The sequence below is a fragment of the Gorilla gorilla genome, chromosome 9 (genome assembly GCF_029281585.2).
Source record: "Gorilla gorilla gorilla isolate KB3781 chromosome 9, NHGRI_mGorGor1-v2.1_pri, whole genome shotgun sequence".
Classification (NCBI taxonomy): domain Eukaryota; kingdom Metazoa; phylum Chordata; class Mammalia; order Primates; family Hominidae; genus Gorilla; species Gorilla gorilla.
In genome coordinates, this window is record NC_073233.2 from 82038986 (window position 1) to 82059364 (window position 20379).

The 20379-nt window shown below is 38.5% G+C and overlaps 1 protein-coding gene across 6 annotated transcripts in view; it reads right to left on the reverse strand.

Moving 5' to 3' along the window:
• The window catches only part of C2CD3 (C2 domain containing 3 centriole elongation regulator), a 159139-nt gene that overhangs the window by 138635 nt on the left and 125 nt on the right, over positions 1 to 20379 (reverse strand). For 2 of the 6 annotated variants that reach the window (XM_019036804.4, XM_019036807.4), the window contains exons 2-3: positions 17703 to 17972; positions 10779 to 10936 (exon numbers count right to left, since the gene is read on the reverse strand). In XM_019036804.4, coding sequence (XP_018892349.4) covers positions 10779 to 10936; positions 17703 to 17972 — 428 coding nt within the window. Of the gene's footprint in view, positions 1 to 10778; positions 10937 to 17702; positions 17973 to 20090; positions 20357 to 20379 lie in introns of those variants that run through there. The other 4 variants (XM_055356775.2, XM_019036805.4, XM_019036808.4 and 1 more) reach the window with 4 other exon arrangements.

Sequence of the window (20379 nt, forward strand, 5' to 3'; positions counted from 1 at the left end):
CTCCTGCCTCAGCCTGCTGAGTGCCTGTGATTGCAGGCGCGCGCCGCCACGCCTGACTGGTTTTCGTATTTTTTTGGTGGAGATGGGGTTTCGCTGTGTTGGCCGGGCTGGTCTCCAGCTCCTAACCGCGAGTGATCCACCAGCCTCGGCCTCCCGAGGTGCCGGGATTGCAGGAGTCTCGTTCACTCAGTGCTCAATGGTGCCCAGGCTGGAGTGCAGTGGTGTGATCTCCGCTCGCTACAACCTCCACCTCCCAGCCGCCTGCCTTGGCCTCCCAAAGTGCCGAGATTGCAGCCTCTGCCCGGCCGCCACCCCGTCTGGGAAGTGAGGAGCGTCTCTGCCTGGCTGCCCATCGTCTGGGATGTGAGGAGCCCCTCTGCCTGGCTGCCCAGTCTGGAAAGTGAGGAGCGTCTCTGCCCAGCCGCCATCCCATCTAGGAAGTGAGGAGCGCCTCTTCCCGGCCACCATCCCATCTAGGAAGTGAGGAGTGTCTCTGCCTGGCCGCCCATCGTCTGAGATGTGGGGAGCGCCTCTGCCCTGCTGCCCCGTCTGGGATGTGAGGAGCATCTGTGCCCGGCCGCAACCCCGTCTGGGAGGTGAGGAGCGTGTCTGCCCGGCCGCCCCATCTGAGAACTGAGGAGACCCTCTGCCCGGCAGCCGCCCCATCTGAGAAGTGAGGAGCCCCTCCGCCCGGCAGCCGCCCCATCTGGGAAGTAAGGAGCGTCTCCGCCCGGCAGCCACCCCGTCCGGGAGGGTGGGGGGTCGGCCCCTGCCCGGCCAGACGCCCCGTCCGGGAGGGAGGCGGAGGGTTGGCCCCTGCCCGGCCAGCCGCCCCGTCCAGGAGGTGAGGGGGCGCCTCTGCCCTGCCGTCCCTACTGTGAAGTGAGGAGCTCCTCTGCCCGGCCACCACCCCGTCTGGGAGGTGTACCCAACAGCTCATTGAGAACGGGCCATGATGACGATGGCGGTTTTGTGGAATAGAAAAGGGGGAAAGGTGGGGAAAAGATTGAGAAATCGGATGGTTGCTGTGTCTGTGTAGAAAGAAGTAGACATGGGAGACTTTTCATTTTGTTCTGTACTAAGAAAAATTCTTCTGCCTTGGGATCCTGTTGATCTATGACCTTACCCCCAACCCTGTGCTCTCTAAAACATGTGCTGTCTCCACTCAGGGTTAAATGGATTAAGGGCGGTGCAAGATGTGCTTTGTTAAACAGATGCTTGAAGGCAGCATGCTCGTTAAGAGTCATCACCACTCCCTAATCTCAAGTACCCAGGGATACAAGCACTGCGGAAGGCCGCAGGGTCCTCTGCCTAGGAAAACCAGAGACCTTTGTTCACTTGTTTATCTGCTGACCTTCCCTCCACTATTGTCCTATGACCCTGCCAAATCTCCCTCTGCGAGAAACACCCAAGAATGATCAATAAAAAAAAAAAAAAAAAAAAAAAAAAGAAAGTGACACATCACGGATTTGAACACAGCCAGCATGTTCCAGAGCCCATGACTACTTAGGGTAATAAGAGTTTGAAACAGAGAAGCACACGGATATTATCAAATTTCAACTACAGAAACTCACACTAATACACACTGACACATACAGATACTCACACTAATACACACTGACACATACAGATCCATTGTTATAAATTGTAATCAGTTTATTTTCTCTCCTAATTGGTATTCTTTGAATATATTTCCAAAACAATAAAATCATGGATACATTAAAAACAACAACAAAAAAAAAAAAAAAAAAGAAAGATTACCTACATAGCCCTGAAATCTACTATATAAATTAAAGTGGTAGTTAAAAACCTTCCCCATAAGGAAAAATCCAGAAACCAGTTAACTCCACTGGTAAACTCTACTAGACATTTAATCAATTCTACGTTAACTCTTCCAATAAACAGAGGAGGAACTCTTCTAAAATCATTTTATGCCAGCATTACCCACACATCTAAATCAAAGACAATGCAACCAAACAATACTACAGATTAATATCCCTCCTGAACAAAAATGTAATGTTTCATTTCATCCTCACTGAAACATTAAATCACAATAATACATAAAATGGCTAATACTATATGACTTCATTGTGTTCATCGTAAGACTGATGGTCTGGTTTTGTTTTTAGAAATGAATCAATAAAATAGGCCATATTAACAGACCAAAAGAAAAAAATCCAAATGACTATCCTAACACATACAGGAAAAACATTTGATAAAGTTCAATACCCATGATAAAATCTCTCAGAAAATCTGGGAAAAGTGTTCTTAAAACTTGGTACTTTTCTAATTGATAAAGGACAAACATGAAAAACCTATATCTAACATCACATTTAATAGTGAAAGATGCCAGACATGATGGCTCTCCTCTAATTCCAGCACTTTGAGAGACTGAGAAAGGAGGATTGCTTGAGGCCAGGAGTTTGAGACCAGCCAGCCAACATAGCGAAACCCTGTCTCTACAAAAAAACTTTAAAAAACAGTTAGCGTGCACCTGTAGTCTTATTTACTCAGAAGGCTGAGGTAGGAGGACTGCTTGAGTCCAGAAGTTTGAAATTGCGGTGAGCTATGATCATGCCAGCCTGGGTGACAGAGTGAGACTCTGTCTCTTAAAAACAAAACAAAACAAAACAGAACAAACAAACAAACAAAAACAAGTGAAAGACCAAATGCTTTCCTATGAAAAGAAAGAATGAGGGAAGAATATCTGTTCTCTATTCAACATATACTGGAGATCTTAGTGTGATAAGGCAAGAAAATAGAAATAAAAGGCATATAGATTAGAAAAGAAGTAAACCTGTCTTTATCCACAGATGACATCATTGTCTATAGAGAAAATTCTCAAGAGTTAATGAAGAGCGTAAATACTTTGGGATAAATCAAAGTATATGCAAGCCTGCATGATGCTAAGTATAAAAGATTGTAGAAAAAAATTAAAGAGCTAAACAAATGGAGAAATATACCATGTTCATGGATTGGAAGACTCAATATTGCTAAGAACTTAATTCTCTGAATTTTATCTGTATATTGTACAGTATCAACAAAAATCCCAGCAGATATTTTTTATGGAAATTAACAAGCTGATTCTAATATTTATAAGGAAATGTGAAGAACTTAAAATGGACAAAAATTTTCAATAAGAACAAAATTAGAGGGCTCAGAGTATCTTATTTCAAGGTTTACAATAAAGCTGCAGTAATACAGTGTTACTATCCTAAGGACAGAAATTCTAATCTGCAACAAGAATTCCATTAAAAACAAAAAGAAATACAGATCAATGAAACAGAAAGGAGTCTAGAAATAGACTCACATATATATAATCAATTGATTATATTCAAACAAAATTTAATGGGGTGGGAAAGGGCAATCTTTTCAATAAATAGTGACAGAACAAGAAGATACAATTATAGAAAAAAATAAATCCTGATCTTATTTCACACTACAGTATACCCAAAAATTAATCAGACATGAATTATACCTAAAACTAAAAGCCAAAACTATAAAAATATTAGGGGAAAACAGTGGAGAAAATCTTTGCAAACTTGGATTAGGGGAAGATTTCTTAGGTAGGCCTAAGTTTATAAAAAACATAAACCATAAAAGGTAAGATTGATGGCTGGGCACGGTGGCTCAAAATAAAGGTAAGATCGATAAACCTGATTTCATTGAAAGAAAAACTTCTGTTTTTCAAAAGACACAATCATGAAAATAAAAGAAGAAAAAAATTAAACAAAGGGAGTATATATTCAGGGCAACTTGAATCTATGCTTCTGAGTTGTAGTCCTCAAGTTTGGCCCAAAGTCTCTACTTATTAAAAAAGAAAAGAAAAAGAGAAGCCAAAGGCTGGGAATATAAATGAATGAATGAATGAATGAATAAATACTTAGAGCCCTAATGTTAAAAAGCTCTCAAAACTAAAAAAGATAAGCTTATTTTTTAAATGGGCAAAAAACTTCAACAAACAATCCACAGAAAGTATCGGGGGTTGATACATTTTCCTATGAATAGGCCAGAGAGCTAATATATTAGGCTTTGCATGCCATATGGTCTCATTACTCAACTCTGCTGTTTGGCATAAAAGCCACATAGACCATATATAAATGAATGGGTGTGGCTGCGTCCTAATAAAACTATTTACAAATATAGGTGATGAGCCAGATTTGGCTTGGGGGTTGCAGTCTGTGAACTCCTGAAGAAGATAAAAGAATAGCCAAAAAGCCCATGAAAAAATACTCAACATGTTAGTCATCAGGAAATACAAATGAAAATCTCAGTTAGATATCAGTACATACTCATTAGAATGGCAAAAATTTAAAAGAGTGACCATAGCAAGAGCTGGTGAAGCATAAACACCTTCAATTTTAAGAAGAGCTGTGGTTCCCAATGGTTCCAGAGACCCTGCTTATAGCCAGCAAAAATGGTCTTTGACAGCAGCCTTCTAGACATATTTGCCTTTAAGAGTCCTGTTCCTGGCAGGCCTCCACAGGCTCCAAGATAGTGGAACAAGAGAGGAAACAAATCTTTAATTACAGCTTCTATTTCTTCACTGTAACCACTACTTATTTCTGTACTCCTCAGTCATTCAAAATTTGACAAAAGTCTCCACTGCTCTATTAAAAACAATTCTTCAACAAATCCAATGACTGCAAATAAAAAATACACAAATATTATTGTATGAATTGACATTTAAATATGAACAAAAAATGGTGCAGGCATTCTGGAAAATAGTCTGGCAGTTCCTTAAAAAGTTAAAAATAGAGTTACCATATGGCCCAGCAATTCCACTTGTAGGCATATACCCAAGAGAACGGAAAGCATATGTTCACAAAAGAACTTATATATGAATGCTAATAGCAACATTATTAATAATAGTCAAAAAGTCAAAACAATCCAAATGTCTGTCAACTTTAGAATGGGATATATCCATATCGTCAAGTATTATTCATCCACAAAAAGGGATGCACTTCTGATACATGCTATAACATGGATGAAACTTAGAAACATTATGTTAAATGAAAAAAGCCAATCGCAAAAGGCCACATATATTATTCCATCTGTATAAAATGTCCAGAACAGGCAAATACACAGAGACAGAAAGTAGGTTAGTAGTTGTCAAGGGCGGGGGCAGAGAGAAACAAGGAGTGGCTGTATGGGGTACGGTGCTTCTTTTTGGGGTGAAAAAATGTTCTAGATTTAATAGTAGTGATGATTGTAAAAACCACTGAACTGTGCACTTTAAAAGGGTGAATTGGCTGGGTGTGATGGCTCACAGCTGTAATTCCAGCACTTTGGGAGGCTGACATGGGCAGATTGCTGGAGCTCAGGAGTTCCAGACCAGCCTGGACAACATGGCAAAACCCTGTGTCTACAAAAAATCCAAAAACTGGCCAGGTGCGGTGGGTCACGCCTGTAATCCCAGCACTTTGGGAGGCCAAGGTGGGCAGATCACGAGGTCAGGAGAGAGAGACCATCCTGACCAACATAGCGAAACCCTGTCTCTACTAAAATACAAAAAATTAGCTGGGCATGGTGGTGCACGCCTGTAGTCCCAGCTACTTAGGAGGCTGAGGCAGGGGAATCACTTGAACCCAGGAGGTGGAGGTTGCAGTGAGCTGAGATCGCGCCACTGCACTCCAGCCTGGTGACCGAGCAAGACTCCGTCTCAATAAACAAACAAATTAACAAACAAAAAAACAACAAAAACTTAGCTGGGGGTGGTGGTGTGTGCCTGTAGTCCCCACTACTAGGGAGGCTGAGGTAGGAGGATTGCTGGAGCCCAGGAGGTCGAAGCCGAGTCAGTCGAGATTGCATCACTGTACTCCAGCCTGGGCACACAGTAAGACCCTATCTCAAAAAAAAAAAAAAAAAAGGCGAATTTTATGGTATGTGGATTATATCTTGATTTTTTAAAAAAACTAGGTGCTGTGGAGCACACCTGCAGTCCCAGCTACTCAGGAGGCCGAGGCAGGAGAACCGCTTAAGCCCAAAAGCTTGAATCTAGCCTGGGAAACATAGTGAGATCCCTTCTCTTAAAAGGAAGAAAGAAAAAGAAAAACATAAAACCTTACCTTGTGGCCGGGCACAGTGGCTCATGCCTGTAATTCCAGCATTTTGGAAGGCCAAGGCAGGCAGATCACTTGAAGTCAAGAGTTCGAGACCAGCCTGGCCAACAGGGTGAAAACCTGTTTCTACCAAACAATACAAAAATTAGCCGGGCATGGTGGTGTGCACCTGTAGTCCCAGCTACTCTGGAGGCTGTGGTGGGAGACTTGCTTGAATCCAGAGGCGGAAGTTGCAGTGAGCAGAGATAGTGCCAGTGCACTACAGCTTGGGTGACAGGGCAAGACTCTGTCTCAAAAAAACCCCAAAGAAAACCCACCTTACCTAGAACCTTGTACTCCTCCCGATTTCATTTTTCTTTGTTTTTTCCCTAGTCATCGATCATATGCACATATGCAAATTTGAATTTTCCTTTGTCATCAATCCAAAATCATTTTTCCAGCTGCTACACAATCATAACTATGTAATTTTATCTTCTATGCATATAAAAGATTCCACAAATAGACTATAACTTTAATATTGTTGAATAAATTGTTTTCATTTTCCCAATATTAAAAATGTATTTCCAATACTAGACTGAAGCATATAGCTTCCTTCTCTTTTCATAGTATTTACTTAAGGTAAATTCCCAGGGGTGGAATAATGAGGTAAACGATATACAGTAATTCATGTGGCTTTTGAAACATAATGCCAAACTGTCTGGCAGTGCTGATGCAAATTTATATCATCAACAGAAAAGCATGACTAAACCAGACTCACTTCACCCTTAAGTCATCAATATAAAGTGTCACTATTTTAACATTTAATATATTATAAATGAGAATAGGATAAAAACAATAAATGTTAAGTTTTTTTTCAGTTAGATGGATCTATTTCTGGAACCTGTTCCACTGACAAAATTATATGCTTATGATTTTATAATATTAATAAATTCTTACATTTGGTAATGTTATATGTTCTTTCCTTATCCTTTTTAGACTATTTTCTTATTTAGTATTTAATTTTCTCTATACATTTTAGAATACAATTGACAAAGTATAACCCTCCTGGAATTTCTAAGGGGTTTGAATATTCAGAATTTTCTAGAAAGTGCTCCCAATGAGCCCCCCACAGAAGGGACCATTCTATGTTCTTTCCTAGTATCTCATGCATATCTATCACATAGTATGTATTACACAGGGTTCTGGAAAATTAAATGAAAGGGCCATCTCTTAACTCTGTATATCCCAAGTTAGTGGCATGTAACAGTATATGAAGAAAACATAAGTTGATATCTTCAATAAATAGTGCTGGAAAACTGAATACCCACATGCAAGAGAATAAGAGTAGACTCCTCTCATCATACACAAAAATAAGCTAAAAGTGGACTAGACTTAAATGTAAGATCTAGGACTATAAAACGACTAGAAGAAAACATAGGGGAAATGCTTCATGACATTGGTCCAGGCAAGGATTTTTTGGGTAAGACCTCAAAAGCACAAGCAACAAAGCAAAAATAGACAAATGGGAGTACATCAAACTAAAAAGCTCAGCACAACAAAGGAAACAATCAACACAGCAAAGGGACAACCCACTGAGTGGGAGAAAATATTTGCAAACTTGGCATCTGACAAGAGTTAATATCCAGAATATATAAGAAACTCTAACAATTTAACAGCAACAAAACTTTTTTTTTATTAAATAATGAACATAAAACTTGAATAGACATTTCTTAAAAGAAGACATGCAAATGGTTAATAGGCATATGAAAAAATGCTCAACAGGGCTGGGCGTGGTGGCTCACATCTATAATCCCAGCACTTTGGGAGGCCAAGGCGGGCGGATCACCTGAGGTCAGGAGTTCGAGACCAGCCTGGCCAACATGGTGAAACCCTGTCTCTACTAAAAATACAAAACTAGCCAGGCGTGTTGGTGCATGCCTGTAATCCCAGCTACTCAGGAGGCTGAGGCAGGAGAATCACTTGAACCCGGGAGGCGGAGGTTGCGGGGAGCCGAGATGGCGCCATTGCACTCCAACCTGGACAACAAGAGCAAAACTTCGTCTCAAAAAAAAAAAAAAAAAAAAAAAAGAAAAAATGCTCAACATCACTATGACTATGGAAAGGCAAATCAAAACGACAATGAGATATTGTCTCACTCCAGTTAGAATAGCTATTATCAAAAAAGACAAAAAGTAACAAATGATGGTGAGGATGTGGAGAAAGGGATACTCATGTATCGTTGGTGGGAATGTCAATTAGTACAATCATTATGGTCAACAGTATGAAGGTTCCTCACAAAAATTAAAAGTAGAACTACCATATGATCCAGGAATCTCACTACTTGCTTTATAGTCATGCACCAGGTAACAACATTTCCATCAATGACAGACCACATATACGACAGTGGTCCCATAAGATTATAATAAGGTTGAAAAATTCCTATCGCCTAGTGACTGTAGTGTTGTAATGTGGTAGTGCAATGCATTACTCTATGTTTGTGGCGATGCTGATGTAAACAAACCTGCACTGCCAGTATAGCACATACAATTATGTATGATACATAATACTTGATAATGATAATAAACAACTATGTTACTGGTTTACAATTTACTATATTATACTTTTTCTTTTTGTTTTAGAGTGTAGTCCTTCTACTTATTAAAACAAAGTTAACTGTACAACAGCCTCAGGCAGGTCCTCAGGAGGTATTCCAGAAGAAGGCACTGTTATCATAGGAGATGACAGCTCCATGTGTGTGACTGACCCTAAGACCTTCCAGTGGAACAAGATATGGAGGTGGAAGACAGTGATAGTGATGATCCTGACCCTGTGTAGGCTTAGGCTAATGTGTGTGTTTGCGTCTAAGTTTTTAACAAAAATGTTTAAAGAGTTAAAAAAAAATGAAAATAGAAAAAAGCTTATAGAATAGGGATATAAAAAATTTTTGCATACCTGCAAAATGTGTTTGTGTTTTAATTGTTATTACAAAAGAGTCAAAAAGTTAAAAAAAATTAAAAGTTTATAAAGTAAAAAAAGTTAAAGTAAGCTAAGGTTAATTTATTATTAAAGAACAAGATTGTTTTGTAAATTTAGTGTAGTCTTCTAAGTGTACAGTGTTTATAAAGTCTACAGTAGTACATGGTAATGTCCTAGGCCTTCACATTCACTCACCACTCACTCACTGACTCACCCAGAGCAACTTCTAGTCCTGTAAGCTCTATCCATAACTGCTCTATATAGGTATATATCTTTTATCTTTTATGCTGTTATTTTATCTTTTATACTGATATCTTTTAACTTTTATACTGTTATTTTTATGTACTTTTTCTTTGTTTAGATATGCTTAGATACACAAATTCTTACCATTGTGTTATAACTGCCTTCATTGTGTTACAACAGTATTCAGTATAGTAACATGCTATATAGGTTTGTACCCTAGGAGCAATAGGCTATACCCTAAGCCTAGGTGTATAGTAGGCTATACCATTTAGGCTTGTGTCAGTACACTGATGTTCGCACAAGGATGAAATTGCCTGAGGACACATTTCTCAAAATATATCCCCATCATTAGTAATGCATGACTGTATATTCAAAGGAAATAAAATCAGTATGTCAATGAGATACCTATACTCTGTTTATCACAGCACTATTCACAAAAGCCAAGATGTGGAATCAACCTAAGCATTCATCAACAAATCAATGGATTTAAAAAATGTATATATACACAATGGAATACTATTTACAATAAAAAAGAATGAAATCCTGCTATTTGTGACAACATGGATGAACCTGGAGGACATTATGTTAAATGAAATAAGCCAGGCAAGAAGGACAAATATTATACTGCATAATCTCACTCATATAGAATCTAAAGAAAGTAGATCTCATACAAGTAGAGCAGAATAGTAGTTAACAAAGATTAGGGAAGGTAGCAGGGAGGGAGGATGGAGAGAGGTTGGTCAATGGGTACTATCGTACCGTTAGGAGGAATAAATTCTGGTGTTCTATTGTACAGTTGGGTGAATACAGTTAACAATAATGAACTGTATATTTCAAAATAGCCAGAAGAGAAGACTGTGAATGTTCTCACCACAAAGAAAAATAATACATGTTTGAGATGATGGATATGCTAATTACCCTGATTTGATCCTTATGCAATGTATACATGTATCTAAACCTCACATTGTACTCTAAAAATATGTGTATCACGCGTCAATTAGAAATAAAATTTACAAAGTAAGCTGAATCAATAAATGAATACATCAAAGACACCACTTACATGAGTCAAACAAGCAATTATTGTTCAGTACTATATTATGAGCTATGGGAAAAACAAAACAGAAAACAAAGGCTTGCCTCTCAGGGAATCTAGAAACTGAAAGGAAGAGGAATTAAAGAGAGCCTACTAATAAACAATTTTGGAAACTATGTAGAATTATAACTGTACAATGATTATATAATTAATGCTTTTATGAATGTAAAAAAGAGTACAAGAAGAATGAATGCAGTAGGAGGTGTGAAGGACTCTCGGAACTTGAGATGGCACTAAGGCACTAAGAGGATTTGGATAAGTGGGAAACAAAAGTAGGTCTACTGGGTAAAAACATGGGCAAAGGCATGAGGTGGAAATTAGCATGATATACAGGAGCCATGGACCTATCCATTCTACAAACAGACTCAACTATTTCTGCCCAAAAAGTTTATTCTATGCAGCAAATAATTAAAATATATTTTTACCTGGAGTTCTCCAAGTTTCTTAGACGTTGATGAAACAATGGTAAAAAATCCATTGATTTGATGGGTTGGAGAAAGTTGAGCTAGTCCATTGATCTGAACTCTACCAATTGGAAGACCGTCAAGTTTGGTGATTACTTCCAGCACCAGCACAGCCATATCTAACCAGAAACAATTACAACATGGATATTTTTCATTTACTTTTATTTTCTTTTTTAAGACGTGGGTAGAGGGGTATATGCGAAAAAGCTTTCTAACTTGAAAAAAAATATTTTATGTTGGATAACACCATTGCATTGGTGAAAGTGAGGGAAATTAGGTACTTTAATAAGTTGCTAATAGGATGGCTAACTAGAAAGCAATTCAGCAATAACTCAAAAAACTACAAAAGCACATTCCTTTTTCCACGAAGTTCTACTCTTTTTTTTTTTTTTTTTTCTTGAGACAGGGTCTCTCTGTTGCCCAGGCTGGAGTGCACTGGCACAATCATAGTTCACTGCAACCTCGAACTCCAGGACTCAAGTGATCCTCCCGTCCTAGCCTCACAAGTAGCTGAGACTAGAGGCACACACCACCACACTGGGGTAATTTTTTTTATTTTTGTAGAGACAAGGTCTCACTGTGTTGCCCAGGCTGGTCTCAAACTCCTGGCCTCAAGTGATCCCCTGATCTTGGCCTCCCAAAGTACTGGGATTACAAGTATGAGGCACCAAGGCTAGCCTACTCCTTAAACTTTATTTTACAAGCTGTAAATTGATCTATGTACCAGAATATTTAATAAAATGTGTTTTTTTAATAATGGCAAAATGGTGAAAAATCAAGTAATAAAAAGAATATAAGTAGCTCTATCTATACTGATATGGAACAACATCCAAGATGAATTGCTAAGTAGAAAAAAAAGTGCTGACTGTATATATATATGATCTGTGTAAATAAAAGAAATTATGCAAAGAGCTTTTATTAGTATAGAATTTATTTTATAAGTAAATATATTCTTGTGTAAAGATACACAAGAGACTGGTAACCTTTCATACCTTTAAAATGTTTTACCATGTGCATGTATTTCCTAATAAAAAAAGTGACACAACTGATAGAAAATACAACTGATTTAAAAACTATAACAGAGATAACAAAACTATCTGGAAAAAGTAATTTAACTTAAAAAAGTATTTTAATTTCAAATAATCACTTATCATACCATTCTGGGGGTAGAGGAGTATGAACCCAAGATCAAAAGAACAATAAAGATTCACAGAAGAACAACAAATACCACACACTGAGGAAAAAATAAATCAACTGAACAAAAATATTTAGCATAGCAAGTATTTGATAAGAAAAATACCCTTAAAAGAGTATTGTTAAATGTATTTGCCAAGAACTCAGGCTTTGGTTTTGACACACAGAGCAACAAATCTCAGTTTTCATTCTCACCATTTCTAGTTTTGAATTGACAAAGGATTGCCCTTGCACAGCTGCAAGGGTTGGTCCCTGCCTCCCAGGAGTATCTAATTGCATACTCTTGGGTTATATCTGGACCACTGAGCTATTGAGAGCACTTGGAACCAAGAGAAATGAAAATAAACTTCTCAACTATACTCTTTGGTCACTTAGACTAATACCTTCATGCCCAGAGGAGAAGAAATATAATGTATGCATAAGGAATCTCAGATCATTTCAGAACAGTTTAACTTCTGGTATTTTCTTAACCAAAGTTGAGAAATGGTTTGTTAATACTGTAGTGAAAAGCATGTAGGAATTATTATTAGAAGACTTGTGATTGTGTTCTGACTGCAATATTCACAAGCTATTTCTGTATAAGCCATGGTTGTCTGTAAAGTAGGCTCATAATATTCGCATCACTGCTGTGTGAGAAACTGGGGTTGCTGCAAGCACAACACTAGTACAGTGCAGTGTCTTCCCACATGGTAGTTGCTGAATGGTTGGTAAATGACTTTAGGCAAATTACTTGACATATCATAGTCCCTGTGTAACAACTTGATATGGTTTGGCTGTGTCCCCATCCAAATCTCATCTTGAATTGTAATTCCCATAATCCCCATGTGTCATGGGAAGGACCAGGGGAGATAACTGAATCACAAGTGCGGTTCTCCTTATCCTGTTCTCATGATAGTGAGTTAGCTCTCACGAGATCTGATGGTTTTATAAGGGGCTTCCTGCTTTGCTGGGCACTCATTTTTCTCTCTCCTGCTGCCATGTGAAGGACGTGTTTGCTTCCTCTTCTGCCATGATTGTAAGTTTCCTGAGGCCTCCCCAGCCATGTGGAACTGTGAGTCAATTAAACATCTTTTCTTTATAAATTACCCAGTTTCAGGTATGTCTTTATAGCAGCATGAGAATGGACTAATACACCACTCATGGGGGTTATCTGAAAGTCATATGAGCAAATAGATATAAAAGTGCTTTGTAGACTATAAAATGATGTACACATGAAGAATAAGGGAAATGGACTAACATGTATTCATTGGCTATTTACTAACAGCCAGGGTCTTCCACATCTCATTAATTCTCTTAACAACTCTATGATACAGGTGTTTCTGTCTTCATTTGGGGATAAAAGAGGCTCTGCAAAGTCATGTATATTCCTAGGTTCACCCAGCTTTAAATTGACAGAACTGGGCTAAAACTCAGTTCTATCCAATTATAAGTCCACTACACTTAATTATAAGTCCACTACACTATTCATCACTTCTAGGACAAAAAGCTTAATTCTTAGTAGACTTCTGACCTTTATACTTCACTTGTTGTGGAATTAGAATCCCTATTGTCCAGCACTATTCCTACTCCGATTTGTCTTTCACATTCCTACTAACTGAATCCTATCTGATCAAAGAGAGGTAAAAATCACGTAGTGTAGCCATAATTTTCTCAGTTTCTACTCTAGTCGTTCCACGCTCCAAACATTTTCATGGCTGCTATTTTCTGCAACAGAATAAAACGTAAAGGAAGAAAGATGTAAGAGTATGAGGCATATCTCAGAATCCTATAATCCTTCTATTTCCTAAGGCAGTATAATGCAACAGAAGTATCAATAATTTCAGAGTCAAGTGCCTCCCTGAATTTAGGGTTGGTGCCAGGGTAACCTTGGGTTAGTTACTTTTAACTCTTTGAACCTCAAATTCGTCACTCAGAAAATCAGGATAATACCCGTTGCAAATGTACAGGGCCTCAGAGCATGCTTTCTAGTGCTCTGCAGAGGCTTCATCTTATTTCTCCTACTGTATTTTCACTTTCTGTACACAAAAAGTTATGAAGATTTAAAATGTAAAGGTTTTCTCATTAGTTAAACAGAAATCTGTACTTAACATGTTTTTGCAATTGCCTTAACTTCTGTTTAGAATAAGGTAAAATAGATATGAAGAAAGTGGCCAGGCATGGTGGCTCACCTGTAATCCCAGCACTTTGGGAGGCCAAGGCAGGAGGATTGCTTGGGTATGGAAGTTTGACACCAGCCTGGGGAACAACAATGAGACCTCATCTCCACAAAAAATACAAAAATTAGCTGAGTGTCGTGGCATGTGCTTATATTCCCAGCTGCTCAGGAGGCTGAGGTGGGAAGATTGCTTGAACCCAGGAGGTTGAGGCCACAGTGAACTGTGTTTGCATCGCTGCACTCCAGCCCGGCTGACTGAGAGAGACCTTTTCTCAAAAATAAAATAAAATAAAATAGATATGAAGAAATAAATAAAATGATTTTAAATATCAAATAAGATGACAGACTTGAAAGTATTTCAAAAACTGTAAAATGTGATACATTTCCTCTTTTTTTATATGTTATTTTTATCTGAGGAACTCATATAATCGTTCTTACTACCTCTCTCCAGCCTAGAAAAAAAGAGCAACCCCATCTCATTTCAAATGTTAATTCTGGCACAGCCTATATATTTTACTCATTTGTAAATCTCTTCATACAATAGTGACTTCTCCTTTTTTGACTGATACAGTATCCTAATTACAAGGTTATTTTGCACTTGTCTTAATACCTTAAGTGTAATAAAAACGGCTTGAGAAAAAAATATGGTTCATGCTAATATGTGACAACATATTAGTTTACTCTTTGCATTTTGTATTAAGTGAAATATGTACACAAAAGAGTAAATAAAATAATAATAATGCGAATACCTACCACACAGCTTAAGAAATAGCATACTTTTTCCAAGTTTTTGGTTAGAGCACACACTTTTGTGAACTAATATTTGATGTCTTATCTCTTCATTTTCTGTCATTTTCTTTCTTTTTTAGAAACAGGGTCTCACTCTGTCACCCAGGCTGGAGTACAGTGGCATGAACATAGCTCACTGCAGCCTCGACTTCCTAGGCTCAAGTGATTTCTCGCACCTCAGCCTCCCAAGTAGCTGGGACTACAGGTGTGCACCACCATGCCCAGCTAATTAAAAAAATGTTTTTTTGTAGAAACAGGGTCTTGCTATGCATGTGGAATCTAATTTTTTTGTAGAAACAGGGTTTTGCCCAGGCTGGTCTTGAACTCTTGGCCTCAAGTGATCTTCCTGCCTCAGCCACCAAAGTATTGGGATTACAGGCGTGAGCCACCACATTCAGCCTCTTATCGCTTCATTTTCTAAAAAGCATGTCATGTCGGCTGGGCGCGGTGGCTCACACCTGTAATCCCAGCACTTTGGGAGGCTGAGGCAAGCAGATCGCGAGATCAGGAGATTGAGACCATCCTGGCTAACACGGTGAAACCCCATCTCTACTAAAAATACAAAAAATTAGCTGGGTGTGGTGGCAGGCACCAGTAGTCCCAGCTACTCAGGAGGCTGAGGCAGGAGAATGGCATGAACCCGGGAGGTGGGAGGCGGAGCTTGCAGTGAGCCAAGATTGCGCCACTGCACTCCAGCCTGGGCAACAGAGTGAGACTCCGTCTTAAAAAAAAAAAACCATGTCATGTCTACAGTTGGACTGTCACTTATAAGTTTCACCTCATGTGTCTCCTATTGAAATTCTACCTTTTCCATGGCCTTCTTTCTTAACTAGAATTATGAAATTTGGGTGCTGGCACATTTGATGTTTTAACTCTTTCAATTTACTGGTGGGAAAATTAAGGCCCAAGAAAACGAAATGGCTTGCTCAAAGTCAAACAGCAAGAGCATAGAGTAGAAGCAGGATTCTGGCTTCTTAATAACATAAGATTAGCCCTTATTAACTTCCTAGAATATTCATATGATATTACTATATGTATCAAGTAATCAGACATTTAATTATATACTGTCTGGCATTGCTCAATACTGTTTCATGTATGTCAGTTTTGTTTTCAACTAATCTTTAAGTTCCTTTTGGGCAGGGAATACATCTCAAATCTCTGTACACGCTGCCTGAGTCTTAATATTTTTATAAGACTTGTACCTACAATGTGTCAGCTACTAGACCGATCACTTTACAAACATTTTTTTCATTTAGTATTCACAATAATTCCTGACAGGTAAGTGCTATTTTTCCCAACTAACTAATAGGAAACTGGGGCCCTGAGATGCTAAGGAACCTCTCAGCATCACCTAACAATCTAGTCCTGAAGCCAGAGTTCAAACTCTAGACTGTCTAGATGTCAACCCGTTCAACCGGGTTGCTTCTTTGTGCAAATATCTAGAAAATGGAAGGGCAACTATATGATCCCATTTTACAGACGGGGAAACAGAAATCAGAAATGGGAAGAGACTTTCCCAAAATCATGTAGTTGGTAACACCAATGTAAATGTTCGGATGCCAAGTCCAATGCACCAGTATACCATAAGATATTCAAATAAATGTCTGACCTGTTGATTACCATGTTAATAAATACCTTCTCTCTTATTGAGTTTCTAATCACTCCTCATTTGTTATATTGTATAAAAATACTACCTGAGGATTTAATTTTTAAGCTTACAGTACCAAGATTATTTATATCTTTTAATCACACTTACTGCTTTTAACCTACTATTAATAACTAAACTTTTTTGTGAAGTTAGAGTTCGGGATCATTCTTATTAATTTTTTGGATTTTTTTGTAAACCTCATGGTGCCTAAAACAATGTGTAGTATGTGCTAAACATATTTTTTGAATGACTGAATTACAGCATTTGTTCTTTACATGTTGATGTTTCAAAAATTTTTTCTTGAGAGAATGTAAGTTACTCAAGGACAAGTTAATCTTTAACTCACCCCTGGCTCTCCAATATTCTGAGCCCAACCATGTTTACATGATAAATGCTCGAATTTTATTGACTTGAACTGAATTGACTTGATAAATAACCCCATCATCCAAAATGTATTTATGTGAAAGCTTGACCTGAATAAAGAAATAACATAGTACACTCAGAATACTTTCCTTGTACAAAAATGAAGACATCTTGGCTTCTGGTTCCCTACAGAGGGATGCTTTCCATTTCTGAACATCTGTAATACTAACTCACTAAACCATTCATTTGGCATTTAGTATGTATTATCTTGTACTATTGGTAAATTTTACATCTATATCCTCTTTCCTTGAGTATAATGTAAACCCCAGAGTTGAGACTACAGTTATTACCTAAAAAAGCATGGTGTAGTAAAAAGAGCATGAGTTTTGGTGACAGACAGAAGTGGGTTCAAATCCTAATTCAGCCATTTATCAACTTTGTGACCTTAGAAAGTATTCATTTCATCTCTCCAAACTTGTTTAATTGTCTATAAAACAGAGAAAATACCTATCTTTCAGGGTTATTGTAAGGATTAGAAGTAATACATTTCAAAACTGCTGGCACACAGTAACACTCAATAAATTTACAAAGAAAAATGTCTACTATAAAAACTCTTTGACTCTTCAATAATTAAGAATGCCCATATATGCTAGGTACACAACAACACTTATTGCTGACAATATAACCACATGCTTTGTATTATGTCTGCAGGTGCAATGATAAAACAATAACATACCTGTTAGATAAGAGGTAAACTGTTTTGGACCACAACGAATAGCGTAACGTGTAGTTGTTCTCACAGCTTTTGGTTCAGTCTGCAATGCATCCCTGGGACAAAAGAGGGTTCCATCTGATGTTTCTCCCCACCATCTCACTCGGACAAGTACACAAGTGGGAGGCTTTGCAATCTTCCATATGACTCTATTAACAGTAAGTTTTAGAAAGCAGCGTAGCTGGCCTTCAACCAGAGGTGGCAGGCTTGTAGATGGAGAAATGTCACTTAAACCTGTAGAGGAATCCAAGAAAACTGAGTCAAAATTTAGACTAAATATAGAAAACATATAATATGCTTTTTGAATGAAAACAAACAGAACACTTTAGTCTTAAGTTCAGCAATTTATCACCACTTAGAAAGAAGGTTTATCCTACTCATTATTCTAATATATGAGAAGTAACTATCAAATCAGACCACCGAATAATCTATCTGGTCATGTAAGCCACTCTGATAACTAATTATTTAAGGTTTGATTTGATTTACTCTAAGTTAAGAACATACCAACAAAGACACACTAATATAAACTTTTCTTTAATTGAGTTACTATTTGAAAAATACAAGTATCAGAAGTAGTTGACATTTTTCTAAGTATGGTTGAAATTTTTCTAAGTACAGTTGTTTTAATTATTGCAACATCTATGGTTTTTAAGATATGTAATCTTTATCTAACTCTCTTTTAAAAAAAATCACTAACAATAAAACAGCAACAACTCCCTTCACTCACAAACGATTTAGACTATATCATACAACTCAGCACTTCAATGAAGAACGTCTTAAATCGTAACTTTTCTTTCCTGCCAAGATCACACAGTCAGTGAGGACACAGACTATCTAATCTTCAGATTCTGCCACTATTTTTAACACAGTGCTGGGTTCATATATTTATTGGCTTTAGTATTTATTGGATTTCATAAAGACATTAAAGTGTAAACAAAGCAATTAATCATGACTTTCTAAAAAATTTTCCTTTAATGACCCTGATTGTCTTTCATTCATAGTACCTTTTCGGGAAAACTTAAAGGAGATTTAAGAAACCATTCCTGTATTATTTATACCTTTTTTTTCCTTTGACTTTTCTTTGAGGAGTGGTTATGCCTCAAAGAAGAAAATATATGGAATGTATCAGATCAGAACTAATTATTTGGACTTCTAATGCAAACACCGCCTCTGCCCTCTATAGTGGAGAAAAGACCCACCATAATCCTTATGGATAGTTTCAACATAAACATTATACACAGTTGTGTATACATTTCTACATATGGAAATGGTATAGCAAAAAGTGTATTCTGTTCTATGCTATGTTATATTATTTCTACTTTGACTTTCCGATTATCAACCAAACATGCTTAACTGTTTTGACACAGGGAGCACTAGTATGCTTCAGTCTCAGATCCTCCTATCTTTCCTGGCAGGAAAGTCAGTATCTCAAAACTGCCTTAGTAATCTTTAAACAGCTTGGATAAGAGTAATTCCCAGATTGTAGCTTCAGTCCTCAACCCAATGGCCTAATGTCCTATCACTGTTCCCAATACTTCTTTTCTCGCTAAACTGCCTACAATGCAAAAAGGCAGGGTCACCCACTGTCCTTTTTCCATTCGAGGCAGTCTTGTAGAGATTCAATGTCAAGTTTCCTGATCTGCCCTGGGTTCCTAGGTTAACTGTTCTCACTGCAGCTAACATCCCCTACTCGGTGAGCTTGTGTCTCCTTGAGCTGCTAACCTGATGAGGACTCTCTGCTGCACACTCTTTCATGATCTCAGGTCCTTCAGGAGATCGTCATGCCCTTACCCCCACTCCAATCCTATCACACCTGTCATTCCCCACTCTTCCCGGCTCTATACAATTATTTTTCCCAACTCCTGCTCATAGTGAGCCCTTCATACTTCATTCATTCAACTAACATTTACCGAGTCCTGCTTTGTACTAATCCTTGGTCATTCAGTAATGTATAAAACGTGATTCTTGCCCATAATCACACAAGAAATGATATAATCCCTTTGCCAATTTATGTTTCTTCCTGTCTCTGTGGACCTCGAAAGCTACATACACACATACATTTCACTTCGTTATCAAAACCAATCCCATCATTGTTTGTTCTTCTCCTCTACAGTCATCCTACCGGTAACCTTCATCTCATTAATCGCCAGTCTATGGCCCCTACCCCAGCCCCTAATTCCTTTCCATTCTCTGGAGGGCCAATTGCCCTTCCTTTTAACCTTCTGGTTCCCTGTCTATTTCCCTTCTTACGTCCCTTTTCTTGTTTATCCAGCGGGGGTGCGGGTCTCCCTAAAATTCCTTACACCCTGCTCTCCTATTACGCTTTCCTCAATCTTTGATCGCTCAGGTTACCTCTTTTTTTGCGCCCACGGCTGCCCCCAGACCCTTGGCCTTTTCGTTGTTTCATGATGAGCCCGAGCTCTTCTTCACCAGCTCAACTCCGTCTCCAGCACCTAAGCAGTATCCTCCCGCCATCCCTCCCCACGGCGCCTGCGTTCCCCGGCAACCGGCGCCGCTGGGCAGCCTGGGAGGCAGGAAAAAGCGACTCTTCCTCTAACAGTCTCCGGAAAACGGTGCGAAGAGAAGGCGCCAAGACGCCTTCCCTCCAATACACTACAATACCCAGGACGCTTTGCTACAA